The sequence below is a fragment of the Siniperca chuatsi genome, linkage group LG24, assembly GCF_020085105.1.
Source record: "Siniperca chuatsi isolate FFG_IHB_CAS linkage group LG24, ASM2008510v1, whole genome shotgun sequence".
NCBI classification, from domain to species: Eukaryota; Metazoa; Chordata; class Actinopteri; order Centrarchiformes; family Sinipercidae; genus Siniperca; species Siniperca chuatsi.
In genome coordinates, this window is record NC_058065.1 from 7,499,957 (window position 1) to 7,526,281 (window position 26,325).

Genomic DNA, 26,325 nt, shown 5'->3' on the forward strand with positions numbered 1-26,325 from the left:
ACAGACAACTTTGGGTTTTTGTGCTTTTCCCGATGCCCTGTAAGATTATTTTAATGTTTTTTTTCAACCAGATTTATACTGTACTTTTTTTGTGTTTATGTTGGTGGACATGTAGTATGATAGTCTGTACACCAACTGACTCTCTTTCTTTCTCTTAATAGAGCTGAAAAGGAAATATAAAATAGAATATAAAGCACCTCTATACCCTCCTTTTTCTCTCTTATCCAATTACAGTGAGGTACATTGTTTTATATGAATTTTTTAAATGTTTTATGTATCTAATGCATGTTAGAGTTTAAGTTACTTCCCCAGATGATATATTTTTTAAAGCACTAGATGGGAATACAGCAAATGTGCATCAGAACATTTAAACTCATGAATAAAATGGTAAATATGTTGTTGATAATAACAGACTTACAGCAGACAGAGAAGACTGTGTGCTACATTACGATATGCACTGCAAAATGCCATTTATGTAGGCCTATTGTAAAGATTTGTTATACAAATTAGAAGTACAATTAATTAATTAATTCCAGACAATAAAAAACCCAGTAATTAATAATCATAATTTCAAATGTCGGCTATTTAATTGTCCACAGGAGGCGCTCTCTCAACAAGCCCTCAGCATCTCTTGTGTCAATCTGGAACGACGCTGATTTGTTGAATACGGAAGATGACGTAAGCACGTCTGCAGCCTAGCAGCAGAAAAGACGGCGTAAACAAAGCTATAAACCAGGTAACGCCGAGTAACAGCTAGCTAATGTTTCGTGAATAAAATACTTAACTGTAGCTGGATTCGCCTACATATGAAAGCCTGTTTTAGTTTATGGATGAGCCCAACTTTCATTCGTATGGTAACTGACTCACTCATGTGCTGAGACTGAAACTAGACGAGTTAACAAGATACCGTTATCGCTAGCTACATTAGCTGTAGCTAACATTAGGTAACGGGACACGGATTTTGTAGTTCTGGAAATCGATGTTATCTAAAATAACGTTTATCGATAACACATGGTAACAGCCACTTTATTCAGCGCTGGTTACGCCGATCATTTGTTAAGCTGCTAATGTTGATGCTATCATGAGTTAGCTCGCTATGTAGCTAATTTAGGTGAAGAGTTGATCAGCTGTTTAAACAGGGTTGGATAGTGGTGTGACGCTTCTGGCTAGATGACCACTTGATTGCAGTCATCTGGACTCGGACTGCGATGTTTAGCCTGATGGCGAATTGCTGCAACTGGCTGAAACGCTGGCGAGAGCCTGCAAGGTAAGTTAGGTGATAGTATGATGCCAAAATCTTTCATCCTCCTGCCCTAATCATTCAGCTTAAATCAGTTTGTTTCAGTAGTTTGCAAGAATGAGTCCACTTTGTAGTCACTGTTATTCGACTGATTTGATGTTTTCAGTCAAAGCAGTTCATTGTAATCCACTTTCTTCCACAAAATATTATGACGGCTACACCTTCTGACAGATCAGACAGATCTATGCTCAGTGGATTTTGACCTAAGTAATAAAGGGGACCTGATACATTTCCATTCTGCTTATATATTAGCTCTCCTGTACCGTCACAGCCATATAAATGCAAAGAAAGGACTTGCACTCTTGCAAAGGGCACCCGATGCACACTGCGAACATTTTGTCCTGTAATAATATTTTGTATGAAATACTGCCTGTGTTGGTTGTGATGGTAGATAATGGGGGCTTATTACAGATATGATTAGAGCTGTAATGATTGGTTGATTAATCATTAAGTTGACTGACAGAAAGCTACTAGATAATCAAAATTGTTTAAGTAATTTGTCAAGCAGAAATGCCAATATTATCTGGTTCCTATATATATATATATATATATATATATAGATATATATATATATATATATATATATATATATATATATATATATTTTAGAATATATTATATATATATATATATATATATATATATATATATATATATAATTTTAGAATTTCCTTGATGATAATGAAAATATTCATGTTAGTACTTTACCGTTCATCTTGGATTAAAAAAAATATACAGTGTTCCTGTTCTGTTCTGTACCTTTTTATGAACATGCCTTAAGCCTGCAATCATTATTCTCATTATTTTTTAGCTGAGCATCCCTCTGCGAGTGGATACAGAGCATGTAAAACACTCTGAAGCAGCAGGACCACCAAAATGTAATTAGGAGTGCTTAACCCACGTGGTACCTGTGAAGCATCTGATCCTGTGGACTTAGTCAGAAATCCTCACCTAATCCTACAGCCAGGTCTGTTCAGTGGGTCTCTTCCTTTTGGCCTGTTGCTGTGAGGTGTTTGTAGCAGCGAGGACTGGGGGCAGACAGTGTCTTGCCTTTTGGAGGTTTACAACAAGCAGCTGCCCTGATGAAGGCCAGTTGGCTCCAGAGGACTGTTAGATGGATAGTGCAGTTGATGTCTTTTCGGCGCAAGTGTCAAAGTTAAGTATGTATCCAGGAGATGTAGACGGGTTGTGTTTATGTGTACAATTTATCTCTATGGACATCTCTTCTTAGGTCAGTGCAGTTCTTTCTCTTTTTCAGTGCGTGTTTACTCAGTGGATTTAGTTCCTTCCTTTGTTTTATACTTTTTTGTTTTGCTCCTTTTCCTTCTACACCACATTTATTGCCAGGAGCCATAATGTAAACCTACCATTTACAGGATTGCTGTTGTGATAGGGTGCTAAGTTTCTTAAACTTCAAAGGGTCCCTTCAAAAAGTGCCTCCAGGTTCTCCATTATGATTGTGAGACCAATTATGTCAAACTTAAAATTTATTTTGGACAGGTTAGTTGGGTTTAAATGTAGTCAGACTGTGATTATGCCCCTGTTTAGGAAAAAGTGTTGTAAATTATGGTCTTGCATTGCTTTCAGAAAAGTTTGTTACACTTGCATATTAAAATTTCCACTAAGACGGTAACTTTGCATTAGTAAGATATCTGAAATACTGAGCAACTTGGTGGTGAAAATCCTCCCAGCTTACCGCCTAGGTGTGTGCATGCATGCACACCTGCAGGGATGACTGAGTGTGTATTTTCTCTTTGCCCGTGTTGCTTTCAGGGACACACCGTGTTTTTTAAACATTCATATTGACTAATACCAACACCAGTATGTATTTTTGTAAGTCTCAGTATAAATGTTTCTAGGTGAACAGAACACAGAAAAGTCAATTTGCCTCTTCCGCACTCTGCCAAATATTATTAGAATAACCATCAGTACTAATATTGCCTTGAGCAAATATACCGTATCTCTGTGTTGTTTTATTTGTGTTAGCTGACCACGTGACTGCTGACTCACTCAGTCCACTGTACAGATCTCTGATTGTGTTGGGCATTCAGATTATTAATTGGTTTATCTGTGCCCCCAAATGCGTCATGAGAGCTAATGCCAGCTAATGTAGCTCGGAGACTGCACAGGGCACCATAGACGGCATCAGGTGGTTCTTCTTCTGGACCTGACGGATTATAGTGATGTTTGTGTTCATGTGTATTCATTTTTGCCCTTTCTTACCCAACAGGAAAGTGACTCTGCTTATGGTGGGACTGGATAATGCAGGGAAGACAGCCACAGTACGAGGAATCCAAGGAGGTTAGGACTGTTTGTTATAAATGTTAATAATGTATATTTAGTGTTTTGTGTTTTGCACATTTTTCTTGTTTTAAAAAAATCCTCATAAATAATAGAAAAGTTGAGTTTGTAAACCGTGTTCTTCATCTTGTTTACTCTGAATAAACTGCCTCATTTACAATTCTGTTTAGTATTTATTATGTATATTTTATGTCAAACAGCTTGACAGCTATGCCTCTCTGCTTTTATATTTTATCACTGCTATTACATTTTTAAAATTTAGTAAGCTGTGCTACAGAAGTTGTCTGAAAAGGTTTTATTGACCTTAAAGCACGTGTTGTCTCTGCTAACATGATTTCTGTTTGCTAATTTTTTTTCAGAGAATCCCCAGGATGTGGCTCCTACAGTGGGTTTTTCCAAGGTTGACCTGAAGCAGGGCAAGTTCGAGGTGACTATCTTTGACCTGGGTGGCGGGAAGAGAATCCGGGGCATCTGGAAGAACTACTATTCAGAGTCGCATGGTGTGGTGTTTGTGGTGGACTCCAGCGATGTTCAGAGGATCCAGGAGACACGGGACACCATGGCCGAGGTCCTCCAGCACCCGCGTATCGCAGGGAAACCTGTGCTAGTGTGAGTGCTCCATCATCCAAGGAAATTATACCTGCTAAAAAATTGGAAAGCTGTATATTCAAAATGTGGGTAAAAGCATACAGCGACTGTAAAAAAAAAAAAAAAAAAATTGAGAAATTGCCCGGCTTTGATCCATTTTGTTGCTGAATACATGCACCACATGTTGATTCCTGGAGGCATCTGCTCAATCAGTAATCAGGACACAAAACACAAGTTGATGCACAGAGAGTTTAAAGTATTTTTCCAGGTATGCAGAGTGTTCTAATTAATCATCACAATCAAGGCAGAGTCACATTTCCATATGATTTCCAGCCACTATAACTATACAGCTTGCAAAGTTTGATAACTTTCCTACAACTACTTTCATTTCAAAGATTGGGTGAGTTGGTTGTAATAGGAGCTAGTCTAGTCACAGGAGAGGGATTGCAAAGTTTTTCTTTTGTTTATTTAGCTTTTTTTTTCAATCTCTTTATTCCTCTCTGCTTTCAGGCTTGCCAACAAACAAGACCAGGAGGGAGCGCTGGCTGAAGCAGACATCATTGAGAACCTGTCGTTAGAGAAGCTTGTTAACGAGAACAAGTGCCTCTGTCAGATCGTAAGTGTTTGTGCACCTGTTGTGGAACGGCAGTTGAATGACATTAAGGGCATGTGGTTTAACTGCGGTTTCACCCATATATAGATGAAGAGCCAGGCTTGTTTTTTGTGAACAGTTCATTCTTCATACCATAGGACAGTGTTTTCAGTGTTGTATCTTTCAACACTGAGAGGTGCTAGTGAGGTCTTATCTCTCAATATATGTTCCTATCCCAGGAGCCATGCTCTGCAGTTCTAGGCTATGGCAAAAAGGTTGATAAGTCCATCAAGAAGGGCCTGAAGTGGCTCCTCAACAACATTGCCAAAGACTACGAGGCCATTACTGAGCGTGTGCAGAAGGACACGGCCGAGCAACGTGCTCAGGAGGAACAGGACAAGAAGGAGAGGGCGGAAAGAGTACAGCGGATACGAAAAGAGAGGTGAGGATGTGAGGGTAACCCATGGACTGTAAAAAATGATCAACATCCGTGGAATCAAATTAACAAATTAGATCAAGTTTCAACGATCAAACTTTAACTGCAAACCTTTGAACCCACTGTACTAATGGAAACAATAGATGAACCGTTTTGTGGCATATAAAAACGTCAAAGACAGATAAGGAAAGAAATGTATTTTGGGAGAGATTGTCAGAGTGAAATGCTAAATAAAGCAAGAGACTAGTGGAAATGTCAAAATGCCAAGAATGGCAAAGTGTGCAATCTTCCTGTCTGCACAATACATTAAAAAAATAATTTAACCTTGCTCTCTTGCACTGAAGTAACAATAAAAATGACATAAAATGTTGCTTGTATTCGAGAAGAGAAAACTCCCACTGAATGGTAGAAATACCAATTTGTACAAATGCACACTACTTAAATCTGACATCAGATCAATTTTTCTAAATGTAACGTTATGCTGAAAAGGTTAACATCTTGTTGTGTCCACAGAGAGCAGCAGGAGCGGGAAGAGGCGGAACGTGAGGGAAGGCAGATCCAGGAAGAGGAGCCTGATGATGAAAACATGCACAGCCCCTTCCAACCAATCAGCAATGCGATCTCTGAGGTGTGTACAGACACTACGGGATGGTGCATTACCGTGTTTGAGACTGTTTAAGACTTCTAGTTGGAGCTGTATTTCAAAGAGCTCAGGAAAGATTGCTTTTGGTTTGTTCCTTTCAGAATGAGGATAAAGAAAAGGAGAGGAAGAGGCTGCAGGAGGCCCGGACCAACAGCCCGAAGACAGATGTTGATCAAGAGGAAGAGGAGTATGAGGACGACAACGATGAAGAGCCAGACGACACACGACAAATGCCGGAAAATGCCAGTTCAGGTGAGTGATAGATCTTTGAAACCATCTCAGACCACAAGATTTCTAGTTTAATTTATGTGTGCCTGGTTGATTGGATAACACCCCATGATTGCAATCGCTTGGCAAATAGTTGATCAGCTTTATAAAACGTGCTTTCTGCCAAGATATTTAGTTACAAGTTTTGTAAAAAATTATGTAAAAAATGATCAGTCTAGATGTGAGAGCAGCGGGCACCTTTTGAAGAGTCTTTCCTCGCAGCTTGTGGTTCGGCTTGGCACCATATGTGGGGGGGGAAAAGTCGGAGCTTGTAGATAAATAGAAAGCAAGACATTAAATCTGTTTTTGCTCTGAAAGCAAATGATTAAACAAACGCCTGGAGGCAGCAACAAATATGTGTTTGAGATATTTCAAAATCTGAAAGAGAGATCTAGTCTTTTTCGTCACTCAGCTCAGAGTACTGAATATCTAACAGATAAAGATAATTGAGCATTAAGAAGATAATTACATGATGAATTGAGGGATAAAAAGAAAGCAGATGGCAGTGGGCAACAGTTGAAAATTGCTCAAGTCTAGTGTTGAAAGCACTTTTGTTCCTCTTTTATTTGATTGTTACTAATATGATCCCGTGTGAACATCTGCATTCTTTGATCACTGAAGACAGGCTTATTTAAGAAAATGTTATAATTTTTATAGTCACAACTCCTGGGTCACATGCCTTTTTTAAATGTCTCTGTATTTACAGCCACAACAGGCGAGCAAGACAAAAAGAAGACGAGGAAGCTGCACCTGAAGAGGAAGCACAGGGTGGACCCACTGAGGACTGAGGACGGGCCAGCAGAGAGCCCCACCCCTCCGCCTCCTCCAGGTCAGTCTGTGCATCACCATGAGCTGCTGTTATGTTGTTTTTCCACATGCTTGATTCTGGTGACTAGAGAGAAGTCATTAAAAGTACTTTTGTAGCTTCCTAGTTTCAAATATCAGCTTAATTTAACTGTTTACTGGTCATATCAGATCTGTGTTAAGATACAGCTAATGCAAACTGAACATTTCCTCCTGCTGCCGCTTCACGTTAAAAGTTTTACACCCACGAACCAGCGGGAGGCTTTTATTGTGAAGCAGCTATAGGAAATGCAATGTATTGGCGGTACCAACCTGAAATAAAAATAGTTCTACACAGCAAGATATGGGCACAGTTGGCACTATTTGGTCAGCGGATCAGTTTTAATTATTGCTGCGAGCAGAGACAACCGCAGTGAGCTGTTAGATGAAGCAGCAGGCTCTACTGTGGTTTGTGCCAACAAAAACACCACCTACACGTCTTCAACACTTTTTACCTTGTGCTGTGGAAAAAACGGTTGCTCATAGCTCAGCTCGGCACGAGTACCCTCCCCCCATATTGAAAACATCAATAGAGCACATTGTAGGACAGGGATAAAGTGATGAAAGGAAGGAAGGATGGTGACAAGTAATGTTTTTGTTGTTGAACTGCTTGATCATGACTTCTACTACTACTACTACTTTAATAAAATGAAGCAAGTAGCGAGTGTCACTGTCTGGCTATAGGTTGTCAGATGCATTGTTGCTAATCCTTCTGAGCAACCTTAAAATCTGTAAAGGAGTCCGATAAACCAGATTCTACTTTGATTCTGACTTTCTTTTTTAGGATTTTCCACATTTGTCCTGATCAGTGTTTGTTTATTTTTTATTTTTTTTTAGTGGGATGGGCCACACCCAAAGTTTCTAGGCTGCCAAAACTAGAGCCACTCGGGGACTCGAGACATTCTGGTAAAGATGCCTGTGAAGCCCGGTTATTCTTCATCCCTCACTGTTAACCACAGTTTAATTTCATGCATTGCTTTTTGTTATGTAACCAAATCAGCCATTCACTTTCTCACTAACCCGGTCTTTGTGTGGATTAACATATTGCCTAACTGTCATGGCACTGAATCAGTGTTTCCTCCGTGCAGTAATGCGCTGTTTAATTTGGTTTCTGTATTTTTTTTTTTTTTGCTTTATCATAAAAAAATAAATATATATATAATTGTACTACATTAGTTTTTCAAAGGAGGAAGTCTGGTGGGTTTGGTTGTTTCACAGAAGTAGTGGCTGATTATTCAGTGTGGTGTTGCAGAGGAAACACTGAACTCTGTCTGCCTTAAGATGTGTGTTGACTGTTAATAAGTATCCCAGACCCACATCACTGTCTCTCTCTTCTCCCGCATCTCACCAGGCATATACTTGAATGTGTGTGGAGGCTTCATGGTGGCAGACATCTTAATCAACTCAAAGCCTTGTCTGTGTATTCATCCACATTTTCCCCCCCAGTCTACATATCCCATCTACCTCTGTGCAGCAGCTGCCAATGCTAATGTCTTTCCCTTTTTTTTGCTTGTATTGTTTATAGATAGAGCTCTAATTGACAGTGTTTTTATTTCAGGACTCGATGGATGTAGTTTACTAACGTAGTCGAACATTTTTTTTTTTCATCCCTTCCACAGAATTTTACAAGAAGCCTCTCCCGCCTCTTGCGAACAGGCCGCGGCCTAACGGCGATGCTCATGACATCATTTTTTAAACTCCTTTACTGATTGAGGTCCTCCCTTTTGCTTTGTGTCTAAAGCGAGCGGCGTGTAGACAAGCACATACAGAGACACTGCAGACAGACGACTCCTGATGTGGGACCCGCTGAGCGCTGACGTGTGACTGACACGAAACACAGGAGCAACATGGGAAATGAAGTCCTGCTCAGAAGCTGTTGTATGGTTTCACAAACTGACACAATTCAGTGTGAAACATTGAACCTGCATGAACTGATTTTCTGTCGGGTTCTTTCTTCACTCGACAAAAGCACGTTTGGTGCTGAACTCTTTCCGCAACTGTAGACTGAAACTTTATTTTTTATTGTTAATATCAGTGTTAGACAGTATGGACTCCATTTGTCCAACTGAAATGCTTTTAATTGACAAAGAATGTAAATGTGTCCACTATAACCTTATATATGTTTATGTCTGTTACTGAATAATGGAATTTGTATACACACCGCCATTAAAAATGATCATATTTTATTCATTTACTTTAGCACCTTTTGGTTTTGTAGTGTAAACAAAGGTGTATATGATATCGGTATAGATCAAAAGGTAGAGATCTTAAGTGGCTTTTTCACAGCAGAGTGCTTTAAACATCATCTTTTTAAAGTCAAACATTTCTTTTTTTTTTTTTAAACAATGAAATGTGAAATGAGGATGAGTCACAGCTTTCAAGTGGAGGTCAAGGAAATTGTCCTCGCATGTGAAACGGGTGTAATTTGCTACGCTGTACTGTACATGGAAAAGTGTTACACTACATCATGATTGTTAATTGGTCAATGTTAGTAATGAATGTCTTGAAATTTCACTTACATATTGTAAAGTTTTTATGGCCATGAAAAGAAAAACACTGACTTGTTAAATCTGTAATAGGGAAAATTTGTCTCTTACCAGCATCCTAAAGGGTGTTGTCTTTTTATTTATTGTTAAAAATGTAAACATATGAAAATATATTTGTCTTTATTTGTCTACAGGGCTACAGATTTTTTACGCATTCTGCTGTTTACACTGTGTATCTGTTTTTAAAGTGATATTTCTCTTGAGGCAGGAATCAGCCTCCGACTTGCTCCCTCTCAGGTGGCCCTGAGGTGCGAGCCAGCACTGTTGTTGTTCCAGCTTTTCTGACTTTTTATGTCTTCTGCACCAATTTCCACTTTGAAAATAGCTAAAATTGCATCTCAAAAAACACAAACACAAATCTGGAAAAAACCCCAGAACAACTTGGAACACCCCATTACCCCAGTTAAGTTTCTGTGTGTTGGAAGAGTTTGCAGTGGGACGATGAGGGAGGAGAAAATATCACTACACCGACACCTGGAGCAGCCAGTATTGGGTCAGAGCACATGAGAATATGTGTGTAGCAAAAGTAAGCACATGAAATATCACTTTAAAACTACAATATTATATTTCAAATCTATAGGACAACACTCACTCTCTTGTTAATGACCTAGATGTTTGAAAAAATATTTTTTCTACCCAGTTTGAATTTTATAACAGCACAATTAAAGATGTTTTAAATATAGTCTTGACTGATTATATGTGACTCAATATATGTGTCTGTTTGCAGTATTTCTACATTATGAGCAGCTGCCACTAGACTGGAAATGTAGTGTTTGTGTCGTGTTGTATTTGTGGCTCAACATGAACATCATCAGCTGGTTCATCCCCCAGCACCTGGTTAGCATACACCTGTGTCTGTTTGTCACTGCTGATGTTTATTCAGTATTTCTGGTAATGGCTCTTACACAGTTAATGTAATTTTGTAATGAGGACCATGGTTATTGTTACAGCCTAACACTAGCTGCAGGCTAGGTTCTATGGACTGCCTGCTTTACACACAAAGAGAGGTATTCGGGAATTTTTGAAGCGAAAACCCCTAAATACTGAAAACTATATATATATATTACAGTTGAGCGTTAGCTAAATGAAAGTGAAATTGATGTCCATTCTTTCAAAAATGGCTGCCAATTGTATACCGCCATGCTTAGCAACAGTAGCTAAGCAAAAATCTGAGATCATAATATTAACTTTGGCCACAAAGCTCCCAAAAATGTTTTTACTGAGTACTATTATGTTTTGACATTACATCTTCAGTAGTTATAATCAGCATTGGTACAGATGAGTAACCAAATGTTCGAAATGCTAATCAGTCATCAATGAGAAATGCTAAACAATGTAGGTGACAGACAAGATTTGGACATTAAAAAAAGATCTAATAGCAAAATCGTTGTTTAGTCCCTGAGGAGGTTCAGTTTGAAGGTTGTATGTCTCTCTTTGGAGAAGTTTTCTATCACAAACTTCCTCTAAAGGGACGAGCAACTTCTACATGTCTTCTACATCTTATTGAGCTGATACTGTGTCCTGCCTTTGCCCAGATCTCAACACTGACAATTTTTTTGTCAGATTTAGGTGACTTCTGCAGCAGCACAATCAGAAGTTTTGATATATACCCCAAAAAGGCAACAGAAAGTTTCTGTCTATGCGTTTGTACTGATCTCCAACACTTACTGTTGGGAAAAAGGCCCTGTTCTATATAAACCCAACTCCAGAAAGAAAGCAGTTGAAATTTTCCTGCTTGATTTGTTCTACAGATTTTCTTAAGATAATATTTAGTCATATCTCCAGTCACCATAAATGAAGCCTATTTTGCTCTACTAATCAGTTTATAAACAATTTTATGCTGAAGTTCAAAATATATTCTTTCTCAAGCGACTGCTCAGGATTGTGGTAAATATGTGATAATTTAAAAAGAGGGCTGACAATTTGCAGCTTTTTAACAATAATGTGCACCTTTTTGGTTATACTGACTTTAGAAGCTACTTTAGAAAATGTGTGAATCTGTGAACCAATCCTTTGAATGAGCAGGTTCGTTACACAGCTCATCAGATAGAACAAAAGTGAATCAAATGAAAGAGATCAAAACCAGAGGGAACATTATTGAAACGTTTAATAAACTTTTTAATAAACTTGTTTGTGTGTGTGTTTGACAAATCAGTGTCAGATTTAGGGTGGGTGGTTTTGCAATCAGATCATATTTTTGCTAATAACAGCTAAAAAATATCCTCATCGCAGTTACCTCATGGTTTCTGAGCACAGCGAACTGAATGAACTCATTACAGTAATAAAACACACACAGCTCACATCTCTTGGTTCTGATCACACAGTACAGTAGTGATCTGTCTCTAATACAAATTAAACTGCCTGAGGGCAAAACATTCTTCTGCGTGGAATTAGGCTGTATAATAAAACAACCAAAGCTTCATGCTAAAATGAGAATGAAAAAAAGGGGAAACCTGCTCCTAAATGATGGATAACACAAAATGTAAAACTATATCAATTCTTTAAAGGATGGTAGGCGATTTAAATCCCTTGTTGACAAAGTAATTACACATTTACAAAGTGCTGATGAGTGGGCTGGCCTCATCCTCTGTATTACTTCTGTTGTCAGAGACAGCAGGGGGAGAATTATCTGCCAGCATTTTATTAGGACTAAAAAGAGGAAAGTGTAGCTTTTAAATGTATGTGACTATTTGAAAATGAGCTTCAGCAATCTGCTTTCCGCTAAAAATAGTTTGCTCTTCCGTATCCTCATTTAGACATTGTCAAACATCTGTTGGCAGCATCTACAGGCCATGTCACTTGCAACCAGAACATTGCAATAATGTGCCGTCTCATTACTATTCTCCCTGTTGTCGAAATACAGACAGGCTTCATTTAAGTGAGTGATGTCACGACTCGTGCAATGGTGCTGTTTCCTGCAGGACGAGGACGGCAGATGCACTGGTGCCCTTAAGCAGATGCTTTCAACCATCAATCCCCTCCTCATTATGCTTGCACTCTTTGAAATCAATCTGTTACGTCCAGTCCATCCCAGGAGCGATTTTGTGATGAAGTGTTGTAATTTACTTCCTTTCCCCCCAAAAAATCTGCTTGTCTGCATCTGTTTTAGTTACTGATTTTCTATGATAACCCAGAATACCTTTCAGCAAACCCCCGAAAGTCTGCAGAGAGCAAGTTTTAAGTAAGGAGAGAGGAAGTTTTTATGTCCAGGAAAAGCGTCGCCAGTACGTTGCCTATACAATTGTTAAAATGACAAAAATGCACCAAGTTGCGAAAGCTGGAGGATTATAAAAAGAGGCTGCATTGCCATTTAGTCAATTGAGGATTTTGCCAGTGGAGAAATTGGTATCTCTTCCTCTTCTACAATGGATGTCTCTCTGTATTGTTGTGCAAATCTAGGTGCAGAGTTTGATCGTATAAAAATGTTCTGCTATCAAACTCCATTGTAGCTGCGTTGGAAATATGTCTATTTGACATCAAGTTTATTCTGTGGCCCTTAAGAAAACACTGAAGAGCTGTTTTACTGTGTTTTTCACTTAAAAAGCTCACTTTGCACAGACTCTGTGGCATATATGGGTGATGGGTGACATGGTGAAGGACAAAACTAAACAACATAACAAAGGCAGATGCTTACGTAAGAGGGCTCACTGAATGGTTTGTATGGTGAGTGTGAAAATGATGCGAATCGTATGGCATTCACCAGATCTCAACTGTCAAGTCAAGTCACTTTGGTTTATATAACCCAAATTCACAAAATAGCTTTACAATCTTTACAATATACGACATCCATACTCTCAATTCAGATAAAGAAAAACTCCACATGCAGTAGATGTCATATTGAGTATAGACAGAAATAACAGTAGTAACATTACAATATACAGAAACAGAATAACAATATTAGGTGAATAAAATCACAACTTGGAAAATTGGTTAGAAATCTTTTCATGCAACAGACAATATTGTTTGAGCTCAGGAGAATTGGAAATTTAAAAGTGCTTCCCTTTGTGGATGAAACAAGAGGAGCCAGTTACTTCACAGGTGCTGTATAATTATTTTAGTGTTTATTTAAAATAATTGAGACACCTTTGGTGCTAAGTGCTCAATGCTGTGGTGTCACTTCCTAGAGATTGCCTCTCAATCAAAATACGTCCATCACCATTTTTTTATTCTTCTGTTTATTCCAAATAACACTGCTGCTGCTGGAAATATAAAACGCATCACTTCCTGTGCGCCTGCCAGAACATTTTCCCCGGGAACGACCTACAGCAGCAGGCTCTGAGAGTTTAAAACAGCAAACATTAAAGCTTTCACGAGCAGGGAATAGGTTGAATCACTATTGTGTTAAATCACTTGGCAACAGCGAGCAGCAAAAGGGCTGTGAACTGAGATGAAATCTGTTTGGGCAGTTGTGTTGCCAGTAGGGCTGCCATTCATGTGAAAATGTTACACGTAGCATGTTGGACTTGGTCACATATTACCCTCTGGCGCTGCCCTCTATCTCATATGGCGGCCTTAATAACATCAGGTAACGCTGCTGCTAGCAGTGAGGGAACTGTTTTGGTCATTGCTCATTGACTGAAATGCTGCATAAACTGTACACATGGCTGGAGGAAACATTTACTCTGGAACTGAGTCTGAAAATCGACTTTTTTTTCTTAAGATAAAGACAAGTGGGTGAAATGATCTAGCTTCTTTTTTCTTTTTTTTTACATTTACAGTAACTCAATCCTATCCAAGCAATTCTTTTGCTTTAAATGCTATCATCACATTATTAGTTGGATATTTGTTTAACAGAAATCACATACAACTTTTAGAATTTAATAGTTCATACAAGTGTTATCATGTTGAGATTTAATTGTAATTGTGTAAAAGTATATTTATTTAGTGTCAAGTGAATTTTTCTCTTCCATATACCTAAATTATGATCTAAAAACTGTTACACTGGGTGACATGTTCCTTCATTACAATGAATGACGTCCTGCTGCCAGAAATACTCACTAGGCCAAATGTGTATTAATCCGCAGCTGAAATTAGTCCCTGACAATGCACTATTTACTCCTGTATGAGTAAGTTATTTTAGGAAATTACTGAGCCTTATATAAATTACTTTTTTTTTAACATTTCAACTCTATATATTTGTGACCCGTTTTTAAAGATTTACATCTTCAGTAGGAACCAATGGGCTTGAGTGCCACAGACAGGGTAGAGAAATCGAAACGTATTGAGAGATGGACTAACACATTGTTGGTTTAGGTCTTTTCATGGGATTTGGTGACAAAGAGAAAAGTATGGACACACTTCAGTCTTCTCTTTTAAGGATTTGTGTACTTGTGTATGTCAAAATATCAAAGTAAGACAAAATAATGCAGCTGTAGAAAAAATAGCTGTAGTATCCTATAAAATAAAGACCAAAGCAGAACTTGAGCTGCATCTGTCTGGCAACATAAATTAGTAAGGTTTTGAGCTTCCCTGTTAATGCCTATGCTTTTTGTTTGGCTAAACCAGAAGGAAAATGAGAAAATCAGCTTATAGCCACTTCTCCATCATGGTCGTCGGTCATTGCATATTTCACAATGTAGTCAACTTCACTGGACTATTTTCTGAATATCTTCCAGAGAGCGTGGTCTGTTTTTCACCTCTGTATCCTTTCAGCTAGAGCCAGAGGGGAGAGAGACCTCCATATTTCAAATGAACTGTACTGTAAGTGATCTGAAATGTTTTAAATTTCATGTGAAATGTCAGTAATCAATCAAAAAACTATATCTTTGTATCACCACTTCATATATACTGCATATCTCAGTAATAATACAATAAAAAGTTAATCAGTCATTGTAGTTATCAAGTGTATTAGAGCACAGACTCTCTTCCTCTGCAATGAGATCATTTTTTGACCAACAGGATGTCTTATACCTCCAACTTTTGTCCTCACTCTTCAGTTTTTAGTCTTCCAGGCAAGTTGGCAGCAGATCAAAATCACACGGATGTTTTCTTGTGCCACAACACCTACATGAGACCTCTGTGGCTCTAACAGCAGACTCTATCATGCATTCGTTATCATTTTTCCCTCTCTTTTTCTGCCAGTGCCCACTTGCACTCAACTCTGCATCTCCACCTTCAGACCACTCCTGGTTGTACCATTCAGGTATGATGCAGCTGGCAGTGACAAAGTACATTTACTTCAATACTGTACTGTTTTTGCCTTTGTTTTCATTTCTACCAAAGAGTGATTTTACCTCTGAACGTCTCACATTGTTTCATTTGATCATTTCATTTCATTTGAAGGCCAAACATGGTAAAATTATCAAACAATTAACAAAAAGAAGCAAAGCTCAGAGAAAAGTCCAAAAAATGAGTACAGATTTGTATCTTTATTGTTTATTGCCCCATTAATCATCTCACGTCCCCTCAGATTTATCCTGTGACCCTTTGGAGGGGGCCTGGATTACCCCTAGATTGGGAACCACTGGACTAAACTAAAGTATCTGTACATTGTGACTTTATGAGACAAATGATCTCACACCAGGATACTCAATACAATCTGATCTAATTTAGATTAATTTTATCATTTGGAATTCAGGGATGGGAGTGAAAATATCGGCAGAGCTCAAGCACCCACGAAGCTGGCGCCAGCATGCTCCCTATCACACCTTGAAAGAGTACTGAAGCTCCAATGAAGCAGCTTATAATAAATAACCAGAGAGGCATTCAGTGCCTCGCTCAGGGACAAATGTGGGCTGATGGACACACTGACTGCAGATTAAACCTGTGGCTATTAAATCCACTCAATATGTGGAAGTTCTGATCCTTAAAAATGTACAGTACATTGGGAAATGTACACTTGTTTTTTTGTGCAAACACAACCAAGAAATTCCCTCAAACATTTTAGTATTCACCAGAATTGAATATCTATGTGGCAAAATGACACCTGCAAATGTGATCTCTGTCAAATCTGGCCCCAAATATCTCTCTGGCATCTGTTCAAACATTTTCCTGAAGCTGTTTTGATACTAGTTTTCCATCTTATCATTTATCATACACCATACTGTATCTCTTTAAATGCAGTGCTTGCTGCAGGCAGCTGGTCACTGCAGGAAGCTCCTACTCTCTTCCTGTGCTATTAAAATAAGACAGTGAAGAAGACAAATAATCCACATCTGAAGGAGAGAGCAGTGTTAGGACACATTATGATGATAAGTCGTCGCTATACAACTCCTGTGCCTTTGATCTTGTATCATACACCAGAGTCTAGTGGGGAATAGGTAACAAGGCCAGTGCTGTACACTCTGTTCTTCTTTGTGTGAGTATTTGTGTGTGTGGTATCTAGAATAATCAGTAGTGGATCTCTATTGTGCAGTGTAACAAGTTTTTAATAAATACCAGCGGTGTGCTGTGTGTCAGCGGAACTCAACCTATCATGGAACCCTGAGGGTTAAATAAAGAGCAAATAATGAACAAGTGCATCTGTCTTTAAAATGGGATAGAAAAGGTAATAGGTAATTGAGTGTGCTTGTGTGCTGGAGGGGGTTACGCAGCAGTAGGTTGAGCCTGTAGGGAGTATACAGAGAATCACTGCTGTTCTGTTTTTTACCCTGTGCAGACATTTCTTATTGCCTGCAGAGGGCAATGCAGCTCCAGTGATCCCTGCTTGACATTAATAGCACACAGAGTCGGGAATACTTGGACACTATTAACGACAGTCTTGCTATTCATCTGGGCTGAATGGCGTCTTTTAAGATTTTTCCAGGGCCGACTAAGTACCTGACCTAAGCCTGTTTACAATAAAGTAACAAAACGTTGCTAAGGAGAGGCTAAATCTACTGTGTTCAGCCAGGAGCTGGAGGCTGGTTTTAACTAAAGAGCACCAGGCTTTCATCCTTTAATGGAAGCCATGTAATGGCTCATTATGTAATTAAACAGGGCAGAAAAAGCGGAAAGTTGCAGCATGTGATGAGCAGATTTTGACTGAGCTCCTGGAGGAGTTCACATCTACATAGCAGCTGCTAAATGTACACATTGGCTGGTTAAATGTGCATTTAATGCTGTTACATACAGAGAGGCTGCCAGCAGGGGAGCTTAAGGGTGAAGTGTTACTGAAGTATTTGTATTGAGGTGAAGGGACGAGGACTTACAACAGCACCATTGTTGACAAAACAGTGTTAACACTTGGACTTTAAAGCAACTGAAATCCCCATTGCAACTACTACTATAAAGGTATTTCATATGGGGTTGCAACTAATGCTTATTTTCATTATTGATCAACCTGCTGATAATTATTTTGTCCGAAAAAAACGTCAGAAAAATGTGAAAAATTAACAATTTCCCAAAGATACCGAGTTTACTATCATACACAGGACACAGAAAAAGTAGACACTGTTAGTTGACTAATCTCTCTTTAAAAACACATGTCAAATTGCTGATTCCTAGACCTCTTTTATAGTTGACAAATGCTGCTAATTGCAATTCAATATGACCCACCTTTATGTAGTGTTGCAAAGGTAATTTAATAACTCGAAAGTCCTTTATATGCTGTGTCTCCATTTTACTGTGTATCCCCTGTAGGGGCATTATCACCTGCTTTACTGTTAGTTTGCATGTTGGTCAGGTTGGTCTTTGCTTTATATTATTTAAAATTGAATGCCTTTGGGGTTAATACTGTTGTTTGGACAAAAAGAGCTGTTTAAAGACGTCACCTTGGGCTCTGGGGAAAAATGTCTGACATTTTATTGACTGAATAATTAATTGTTAATCAAAATAATCATTTGTTGCAGCCCTAAGGCAGTCCTAGGTTTAGCTCCTTTCACAAAATCCCAGTTAAAGCAATTTTTAATTTTTACAACAAATGAGCAAATAAAAATATTTTGTTTTTCAACCTACTAACAGTGATTTTGATGGAGGACTGGCACCGGCTGGAGTGTCTCACATTGTGACTACTAAAAGGCTTAGAAGTGCTGGCTCATGAGATTCAGGCTTGATTCCACAAAAGCAATTTGCACCTACTGGTGAAGATGAATACAGTTAATGTAAATGAAGAAACTGCCCTGCAAAGCACTAGAGCCGAAGCCCTAGCTATCTAGTGCCCTTATCTACAAATGCACTCGGCTGTACTAATCGTGGACCTATTTCAATGTCACATTATGATATCATTTCTGATCCAGTAGCCTCATTGCATGCAGTAAGTACTCATCAAAAACAATAGATTAATGCGCCACATGCACTCTACTGTTAGTCAATTCATTTCCCACAACATCTTCTCAGCGTTTGGTATTAGCACACCTGATAAGGACACAATGCAAGGTTTGACTGAGGTCAGTAAAATAAAAAAAAGTGGAGGTTAGCAAATGGCAGAAGGAGATGTAAAGAAGCAGTAAAAAGAGGGAGATTACGGAGGAAAAGGCAATGAGAGATCGGAGAGAGAATAAGAAAAGCAGATAAGGGATAATGAGGTGTTCGCAGGAAGAGTGATAGAGAAAAGAAAGGAAAAAACGCAAATAATGGGCGAGTGGAATTTGGGGAAGAGACAGAGGAGATAAAGGTGAAAAAGGAGCAGAGGAAGGTTGTGGTATATCTGGTCCAGGCTCAGCAAAACAGGGGCTAAAAGTGTGAGTGGGGATAGAGAGGAGCCACACTGAGAGTGTAACAGGATTGTGAGAAAGCTCAACATAAATGAAGCCATCTGCCTTTGAGTGACAGGACGGTGTGAGGGTGCACTGAGGGCGGCTTGAGGGAACATCAGGGCCGGGTATGAGGCAATACGGGAGCAAGAAATGTTAGAATAGGTGTGTATGTTTTGAAGAAGGCCTGAACAAATGTTTTGGTGACTTTGAACAGCAGTATTGTTCTGATAGTATTGGGCAATTAACCGAAAAAATTTGCTTTATTATTGTGGTCTGGCAAAGAAGAATGCATTTTCTTTAGTTGGGTCAAAGAGCGCAGACCAACGTCAGCCTCAATCTGACAGATAATACAAGTGACAAGTGCTCTTCTGTGCAGGAGTCCTCTACACCTGGGTAAACATAGCACGCAATGGACTGGCATTGAGTTTTGCTTCAGGGCCCATATTTATCAAACTGCTAAAAGTGAAAATTTCTTCACTTTTACTCCTACTCACAGACTTAATAAAAGCAATTTAGCACATTTCTTTTCATGTGATAGCTCCAGAGGTCTGTTAAGTTGGTTAAGAGCTTTTAGGGGTCTTAGATAGCTGCAGTACAGAGACAAGCACACTGCTCCTGAGACATGGAATGAATGTGCAAGGTAATCTGCTGCTTGTAATCACTTTCCATACATTTTCACTGTATGAACTTGACTTTGCTTCAGGGTTTTCTGTGATGTACCTCATCAACTAGCAGCAAACATGGGAATTCTCCAGTTTGGTTTTCTTGCGTTTGCATTTCAGCCAATTTTCAATCACAGTTTTCTTTCTTTCATCATATATCATACAGGCTCGTACAGTATCATGTGATTTTTTGCGAGCTGCTCTTGAAGGTTACTCCACCACTTTGCTGTGAGTTGGCGTAAAATGATTGATAAATGTGTCTTATTCTTCACTTTTAAAGAATAACTTTTTTACTCCTTTCAAACCATTCCCTGAAATCAGTTTCCAACTATATTTGAGCTCAGAAATATCTTTTATGCTTTATTTAGATCAACACAAATAAATCTAAGTAGTTCTTTACAAGGCTTGAGAGTTTTGAGGGCACCGTTTTAATATATTTGTATACGTTAGTTAGTATCTTCTCACAGTATAGAACATCTCCTGCTGTTTTTGAGAGAAATGAAACAGCAAGTGAGTTCAAATTGGTGATCCCCCCATGAGATAAACCACCACCAATAACATAAAAAAACAATACATGGATTAAAGCTCCCTTTCTCATTCTCTCACAAGGTCCAATACTAATAATTGTAATAATGTAAACTTTGATTTTATTTCATAAATATCTGCCACAGCTTTGAGTAAAAAGGGATCATGCAGGTTTACTCTACCCTGCACCTCTGCATTTAATATCAAGGCTCAACAGGTCATCAGTGCCACTTTAATTAAAGCACAGCTGTGGGTGCATCAATATGCACAGGACTCACCCTGAGAGGAAATAAAGTATTGGTTTATACACCCAGCAGAGCTGCTGATTAGATACGATGGTATAGGTCTGAGGTAGCTTACAGGTCAAGGTTTAAGGACATTTAATAGAGGTGAATAGACTGTCACAGGGTGGTAAATTGTGTATGTGTTTGTGTCTTTTGTGTATTTCATGTGTGTCATTGAACGACTGCGGTGCAAATCAGGTGATGGGGAGAAACGCTGAGCAAAGAAAAGCATGATATCATTTGGCTAGAATAGACAGTACAACACTAAAGAGATCTTTTAGGAATTAATTTTATTTCTCTTGCTGTCAGAAAAAATGAAAAATTATAAAAATCACAAATATGGATCTTTGTCTGACCAAAATTCAAACAACAATATAGTCAGTGTCAATCCTTTTTAGGCTTTCTTTGGTTGGTGTGCATTTTCATCTCTGTCAACATTTAATGTGCAAGCATGCACACAGCTGAGATTAATCTAAAGTGTGATTTTGACACACACCTACACACCTACACACACACACACACACACACACACACAAACAGACAATTGTTTTCCCACTGAAAGACAGAATCGGGCCATTATTGCTTGCTAGCAGACAGTGGAGGCTAGGAAAGCCAAAAGAAATCATTAGGGAGCGGTCAGGTACCTAAAACACTCTGAATTATTATAGTATTTGAAGACATGACATAACCCCTCAGCCAGCAGCTGCATTATTTGGCTTTTAGGTAAGTCTAGTCCTGGCTGTATTACTTTGGCTCCCTATTCCTTTGACACTTCAGTTTAAGATTCCTTTTCAGTTTAATTTAGTCTTTTGATTACTTTTAAAGCCCTTCATGGTTTGTTATCTCTTATATATTTCTGATCTTTTCTGATCCATATTCTGCAGCAGGACCCCTCAGGCCTGGCAACCAACTGCTGTTAAATGTGAAACAAACTCAGGACAGCTAAGTTAGTGCTTTAAACGCTACGTATATAGAATTTATTTTGTTTTAATTCTCCATGTTTGACCATTCCCAGTCATTTTTAAAATGGATTTCATGTGCACCTGTGATGCACTTTGTAACTGTGGTTTAGAAAAGTTCTCTAGAAATTAAATTCACTTACTTGCTTACTTACTTTCAATCAATCAGTCACACATCCTTAATTATTTTCACCTGTTGCAACATGAGTCCCTAATTAAGTCAAACTGTTCAATTAGACTCTGATTGAAAATGACCAGTTGACCAAATGACCAACATTAGCTTTTGTTTGAAAGACAAACAACTACAAAATACTAAATTATGATACTACTGCTACTGCTACCAATAATAACTAAAGCTCTTTGAAGCATAGTTTTTTTGACCACTTGGGCGCACTGACATTATTATGGTACAAAGTTGATATGGCTAGCGTATTAGCAACCAGTCGCCTATTTACACAACCGGCAGACATGGAGCAACCTTCATCTGGCGTCATATTTTTAGCCACCTGATGAATGTAAGTCCAATATTTACTTTCCTTTTAGCTCCTCTTTAATCTATTTCATCTCCTGAGGGAAATATCTTGTTCTTTAGCAGCTAAATGCTCAACTATGTTCACTAGCTAGTTGCTAATTTTACTGCTAGCTTACAGTGGGTTTATCAGAGTTTTTTCCCCCTCTGAAAACAGCTGCCTGTTGCTTCTGATAATTAGGGTTAGGGTTGATGAGAGGGTGCACTGAACCACAACAGTAAAGTTGACCGTAAAACCAAAAAAAAAACAACAATGCGCTAAAAGATGCTAATAGAGCTGAGGGGAACTGTAGAGTCAGGTGATAATGCTCTGTGGGTTTGTCACTACCCCTTTCATATTACACAAAGTAATCAGATCCATAGTTAATATAAAAAGATTGATTAGAGCAGTTTTAAATTACACTGACCTGACCCCAGAAAACCAAAAAAATATATTCAAGTCACACATTCTCAGCATGGCCAGATACTCTACTTGGGCAGTAAATTCAAGTTGAAATAGGAAATCATTATTTTGCATGATGAATGCATGTGGGCTGTGGTTGAATGTCTGATTCTGAGAGCAGATGAAGGCAGAGAATTACTGTCAAATCAAAGCAACAAGGCAAATCAAAACTAAGCGAAACAAGAGAAGTATAGTTTCTGATGTTGATAGGCAGAGGAAAACAACTGTCTAGAAAGGTATTGAAGGTACTGGAGAGTGATTGCTCCCTGAGGGGTGAATCAGACACAGAGGGGAGAGTGATTCTGTCCAGAGGGGAGATGTATGTTTTATAGAGTTGGTCTGTACACCTCAAGTGACCCTACCTGTGTGGCTTTTTCCTGCCACTCAACAGCATAATACAGTTCAGTAATGCAGCAGTAATCATATCATTAATGTTTGATGTATGACCTTAAATGTTTAATCCTCCAAGGTTATTTAAGCCACAAGTGTAGCAATTATGGCACATAAATATAGGCTATTGTAAAGGGAAGGGCATCTAACAAGATGCATCAGACACGCTTTTCATCTTTGGCTCCCCAAGTTCACAGACACACTGAGTCACTTCAAGGTCTTGGAAATTGGATTTATTTACAGCAGCAGAAACAAGGTTGTGAAAAAAAAGAAGAAATGGTGGAGTAGCAGAAGGAACAAATTGTTGCATCTTGGTAGCTAAAGACAAAATGGAGACCACTATGACCTGCACAGAGGGGATCATATGACAGATGAAAACAGCCCAAGACATCATTCTGCTAATTTTTGTTAGCCTTGCTAGCTTGTCTTCTTGAACTGTAAGAAAGTAATCAGTGAAGAAGCCAAAAAAGGGAAAAACAGAGTAAAGCTTGTTCATCAACCTGTTGCGTTATTTTACTCTTTCACCTCTATTTTGTTTTGATAAAGCACTACCCTAACAATGTGATTTTACATTGTAAAGCAGTCAATGCAAAAACTCTCAAATTCTCACCTCCTGCTAAAATATATTAAACTCTTCATGAATACTCCTGCAAACATAACTTCAAGCTAATCAGGATCATCTTAACATACGTTACTTTCCGAATCCTGTATTATAGTTTTATATAAATAACACTGAATATTCCCTAAAATTCTTTATTATGCGCAATCTCTGTTCATAATGTCTGACTGAAGAAATATCATATGATGTTGTGATGATGAAATTCGTTAAAGTTGTGATAAAGCATTGAGTTGTAATGTCATTGTCAACAAACCTTTTCAATAGCCAATTTCTGCAACATTTTGAATAACTCATACATCGTAGAAAAGGTTTCAGTCGTAGTCATCTGGACACGGTTTTCAGAATCAAGACGTTTCGGCTCCCATCCGGAAGTCATTCTCAATTGTGAAAAAATGGGATGGGAACTGGAAATTTAAGATACTCTGTGTTACATAAGCCCTGCCCTCAGGAAGGAATCTACCTGAGTATCTGTTAATAGCTAGTTTCACCTGAAACTGACCTAATTGTTTCCAAGATGGCCCAGTAATCAGTAATCAGGCCTATTGTTTTCTGGCTGCATCTACCTCATCACTGTTAAGTACCTGATTAGCATATGATTGGCGTGAATAACTCATACAACAATTAGCACAACCCGCAGTTTTTTTTATTTATTTGTTTGCACAAAAAAAATACATCTGTTAAAAAGAGATGAGACATTTACATACATATATACAAACACACTTACACCTACATATTCTCACATATACATGAATTAAAATAAACAAACTTGTGAGGTAGGGATCTAAAAGCGACAAAGACATTGTGGTCTAAGGAACAGGAGAACATAGCAAATTTAACATAGGGAGATTAATGCACATAACTAGTAAATGAACAAGCTTCATTAAAATCAATGCCTGTAAGAGTACATAAAATCAAAAAGATCACAAATGTGAGTACAAAAAGCTTCCTGTAGTGGAGAGTCTCTGCCTTAATTGTTACTTCTGTGCTTACAGCTAGACCAGCCTTGCAATTGGAGGGCTGTACTCATCTCGATCAATACCTACCTCTGTTCCTCATTGTGATGTTTTGGGACCCGTTCCAGTGGACAACCCACAAAGCCATTTTGGCTGAACAATCCAATTTTAAGTCTGATATTGCAAGGCCAGATGTGAAATGAGCAAATCAAAAGTAATTTGTGAGTGGACAGTGTGGGCGGACTAAAACCTGTGGAAAGGAAAACAATTCTCTGAGAATTACGCTAAGTGTGACGGGCCAATTGTGTTGTTACAGAAAAGAGTGGGCGAGGAGAGCGGTCACACAAGGTTGAACTCCTCACCTGAGAAGAAGAACAACAGGTGTGTGGTAAGGATGGGTGTTTTGTTGTTGTGTGTTATTGTCCTCAGGAAGTGTGTGACCTGGAGCTGCGTGGGTAGGAAGCTCAACCCAACAAACACCCTGCAGATCCAGTCCATTGTTTCATGCAGTTTACATGACCAGTTAACCATGTAGGTGATTTTCTTTTTCATAAACTCAGTGCAGGAGTAGGAAACAAAGACATTTTGGCAGTTAATGGATATAATTTGGCAGATAGATCAGACTGTTATTTAATTCTAACACAACCCTGTTATAACCCCATAACAAAGGTTATATTTATGCTTTGTTTTTCTAGCCAGTATATTTCACTTTTAACGTGACAAGAAAGTAAGCTTTTAGGATGAATACTAATGTTTCTGATGAATGTAATGCTATCTCAACTAACATGGGTAAAGTTAGCATCTAGGATCGGCTTCCAGTGGTGGAAAGTAACTAAGTACATTTACTTAAGTACTGTACTTAAGTACAATTTAAGGTACTTAAGTACTTCACTTGAGTATTTCCTTTTTCTGCTATGTTATACTTCTACTCAACTGTAATTCAGAGGCAAAAATTTTACTTTTTACTCCACTACATTTATTTGAAAGCTTCAGTTACTTTACAGATTCTGCTTATTATTACAAAATATTTTCAACAAATAAACAATGATTATCTGATTATTATAGGTTAAGATAAGACTTTATTGACCCTTGGGGGGAAATTCACAAGCTACCCAGTAGTATGCAAAGTTTTATTAAAATTAAAATAAGCTCCACCTTTACCAGCTGCAACATTAAAGTGATGGACACATTAATGCATCACTAATTATAATCCAATAATATAATATATATTATTCTGAACTGGACCATTCTGCATCATGAGTATTTTACTTTTGGTACTTTAAGTATATTTTGATGCTAATACTTTTGTACTTTTAAACAAGTAAAGTTTTTAATGCATGACTTTTACTTGTAACAGTATTTTCTACACTGGGGTATTGCTACTTTTACTTAAGTAAAAGATTTACTTAAGAGTACTTCTTTCACCACCGTCGGTTTCCACACAATTGGGAAATACTACACAGCGGATGTGCTAGTCGTGAAATGTATTATATAACTGTAACCCCATAAAATAATGTAGTATGAAATGTCCCTGGCCTTGGAAGTAACGCTGGTTGCAGCAGAAAAACACACTGTTGAATCAATTACTTACACTTTTGCTCTTGTGTTTTTGGTTTTGGAGCCACCATCCAAACTCTTTATACAGAGTATCACTCTTGCTACATTACCATGCTACAGTACCACTTCAACATGTGGAGAAATACAAAGCTTCACAGGCTTTGCTAAACTATGATTGGATTACTGCTGTTTGGGGTAGGGGTTAACTGAATGGCCAGTTATTAGTTTTAGTTCATTTTATGATTGAAGACCTGACCTGGCCATATTTCTGGTGA

General features: G+C 38.4%; 1 protein-coding gene across 10 annotated transcripts; it reads left to right on the forward strand.

Annotated features, from left to right (window-relative positions):
* The first annotated feature begins 628 nt into the window (after window positions 1–628).
* On the forward strand, window positions 629–10,198 carry arl13b (ADP-ribosylation factor-like 13b). Of its 10 annotated transcripts, none has more exons than XM_044187143.1 (11): window positions 629–736; window positions 1,140–1,267; window positions 3,531–3,601; window positions 3,961–4,210; window positions 4,700–4,805; window positions 5,021–5,223; window positions 5,731–5,845; window positions 5,962–6,112; window positions 6,834–6,956; window positions 7,808–7,876; window positions 8,590–10,198. In XM_044187143.1, the coding sequence occupies exons 2-11, from the start codon at window positions 1,209–1,211 to the stop codon at window positions 8,664–8,666; spliced, it is 1,224 nt and encodes a 407-aa protein (XP_044043078.1). In that variant the 5' UTR covers window positions 629–736; window positions 1,140–1,208; the 3' UTR covers window positions 8,667–10,198. The 10 variants fall into 10 exon arrangements, with proteins under 10 accessions (XP_044043078.1, XP_044043081.1, XP_044043076.1 ...); XM_044187142.1 differs by having other exon boundaries at window positions 691–854; XM_044187146.1 differs by lacking the exon at window positions 1,140–1,267 and having other exon boundaries at window positions 660–736.
* The last annotated feature ends 16,127 nt before the right edge of the window (window positions 10,199–26,325 follow it).

Bases quoted from the DNA above. Each gene is read 5' to 3' on its own strand.
- arl13b (XM_044187140.1), top strand. From the start codon at position 2,383: ATGAAGGCCAGTTGGCTCCAGAGGACTGTTAGATGGATAGTGCAGTTG. The intron at 2,457-3,530 runs TTAAGTATGTAT...CTTACCCAACAG, and splicing joins TTTCGGCGCAAGTGTCAAAG to GAAAGTGACTCTGCTTATGG. The intron at 3,602-3,960 runs GTTAGGACTGTT...ATTTTTTTTCAG, and splicing joins AGTACGAGGAATCCAAGGAG to AGAATCCCCAGGATGTGGCT.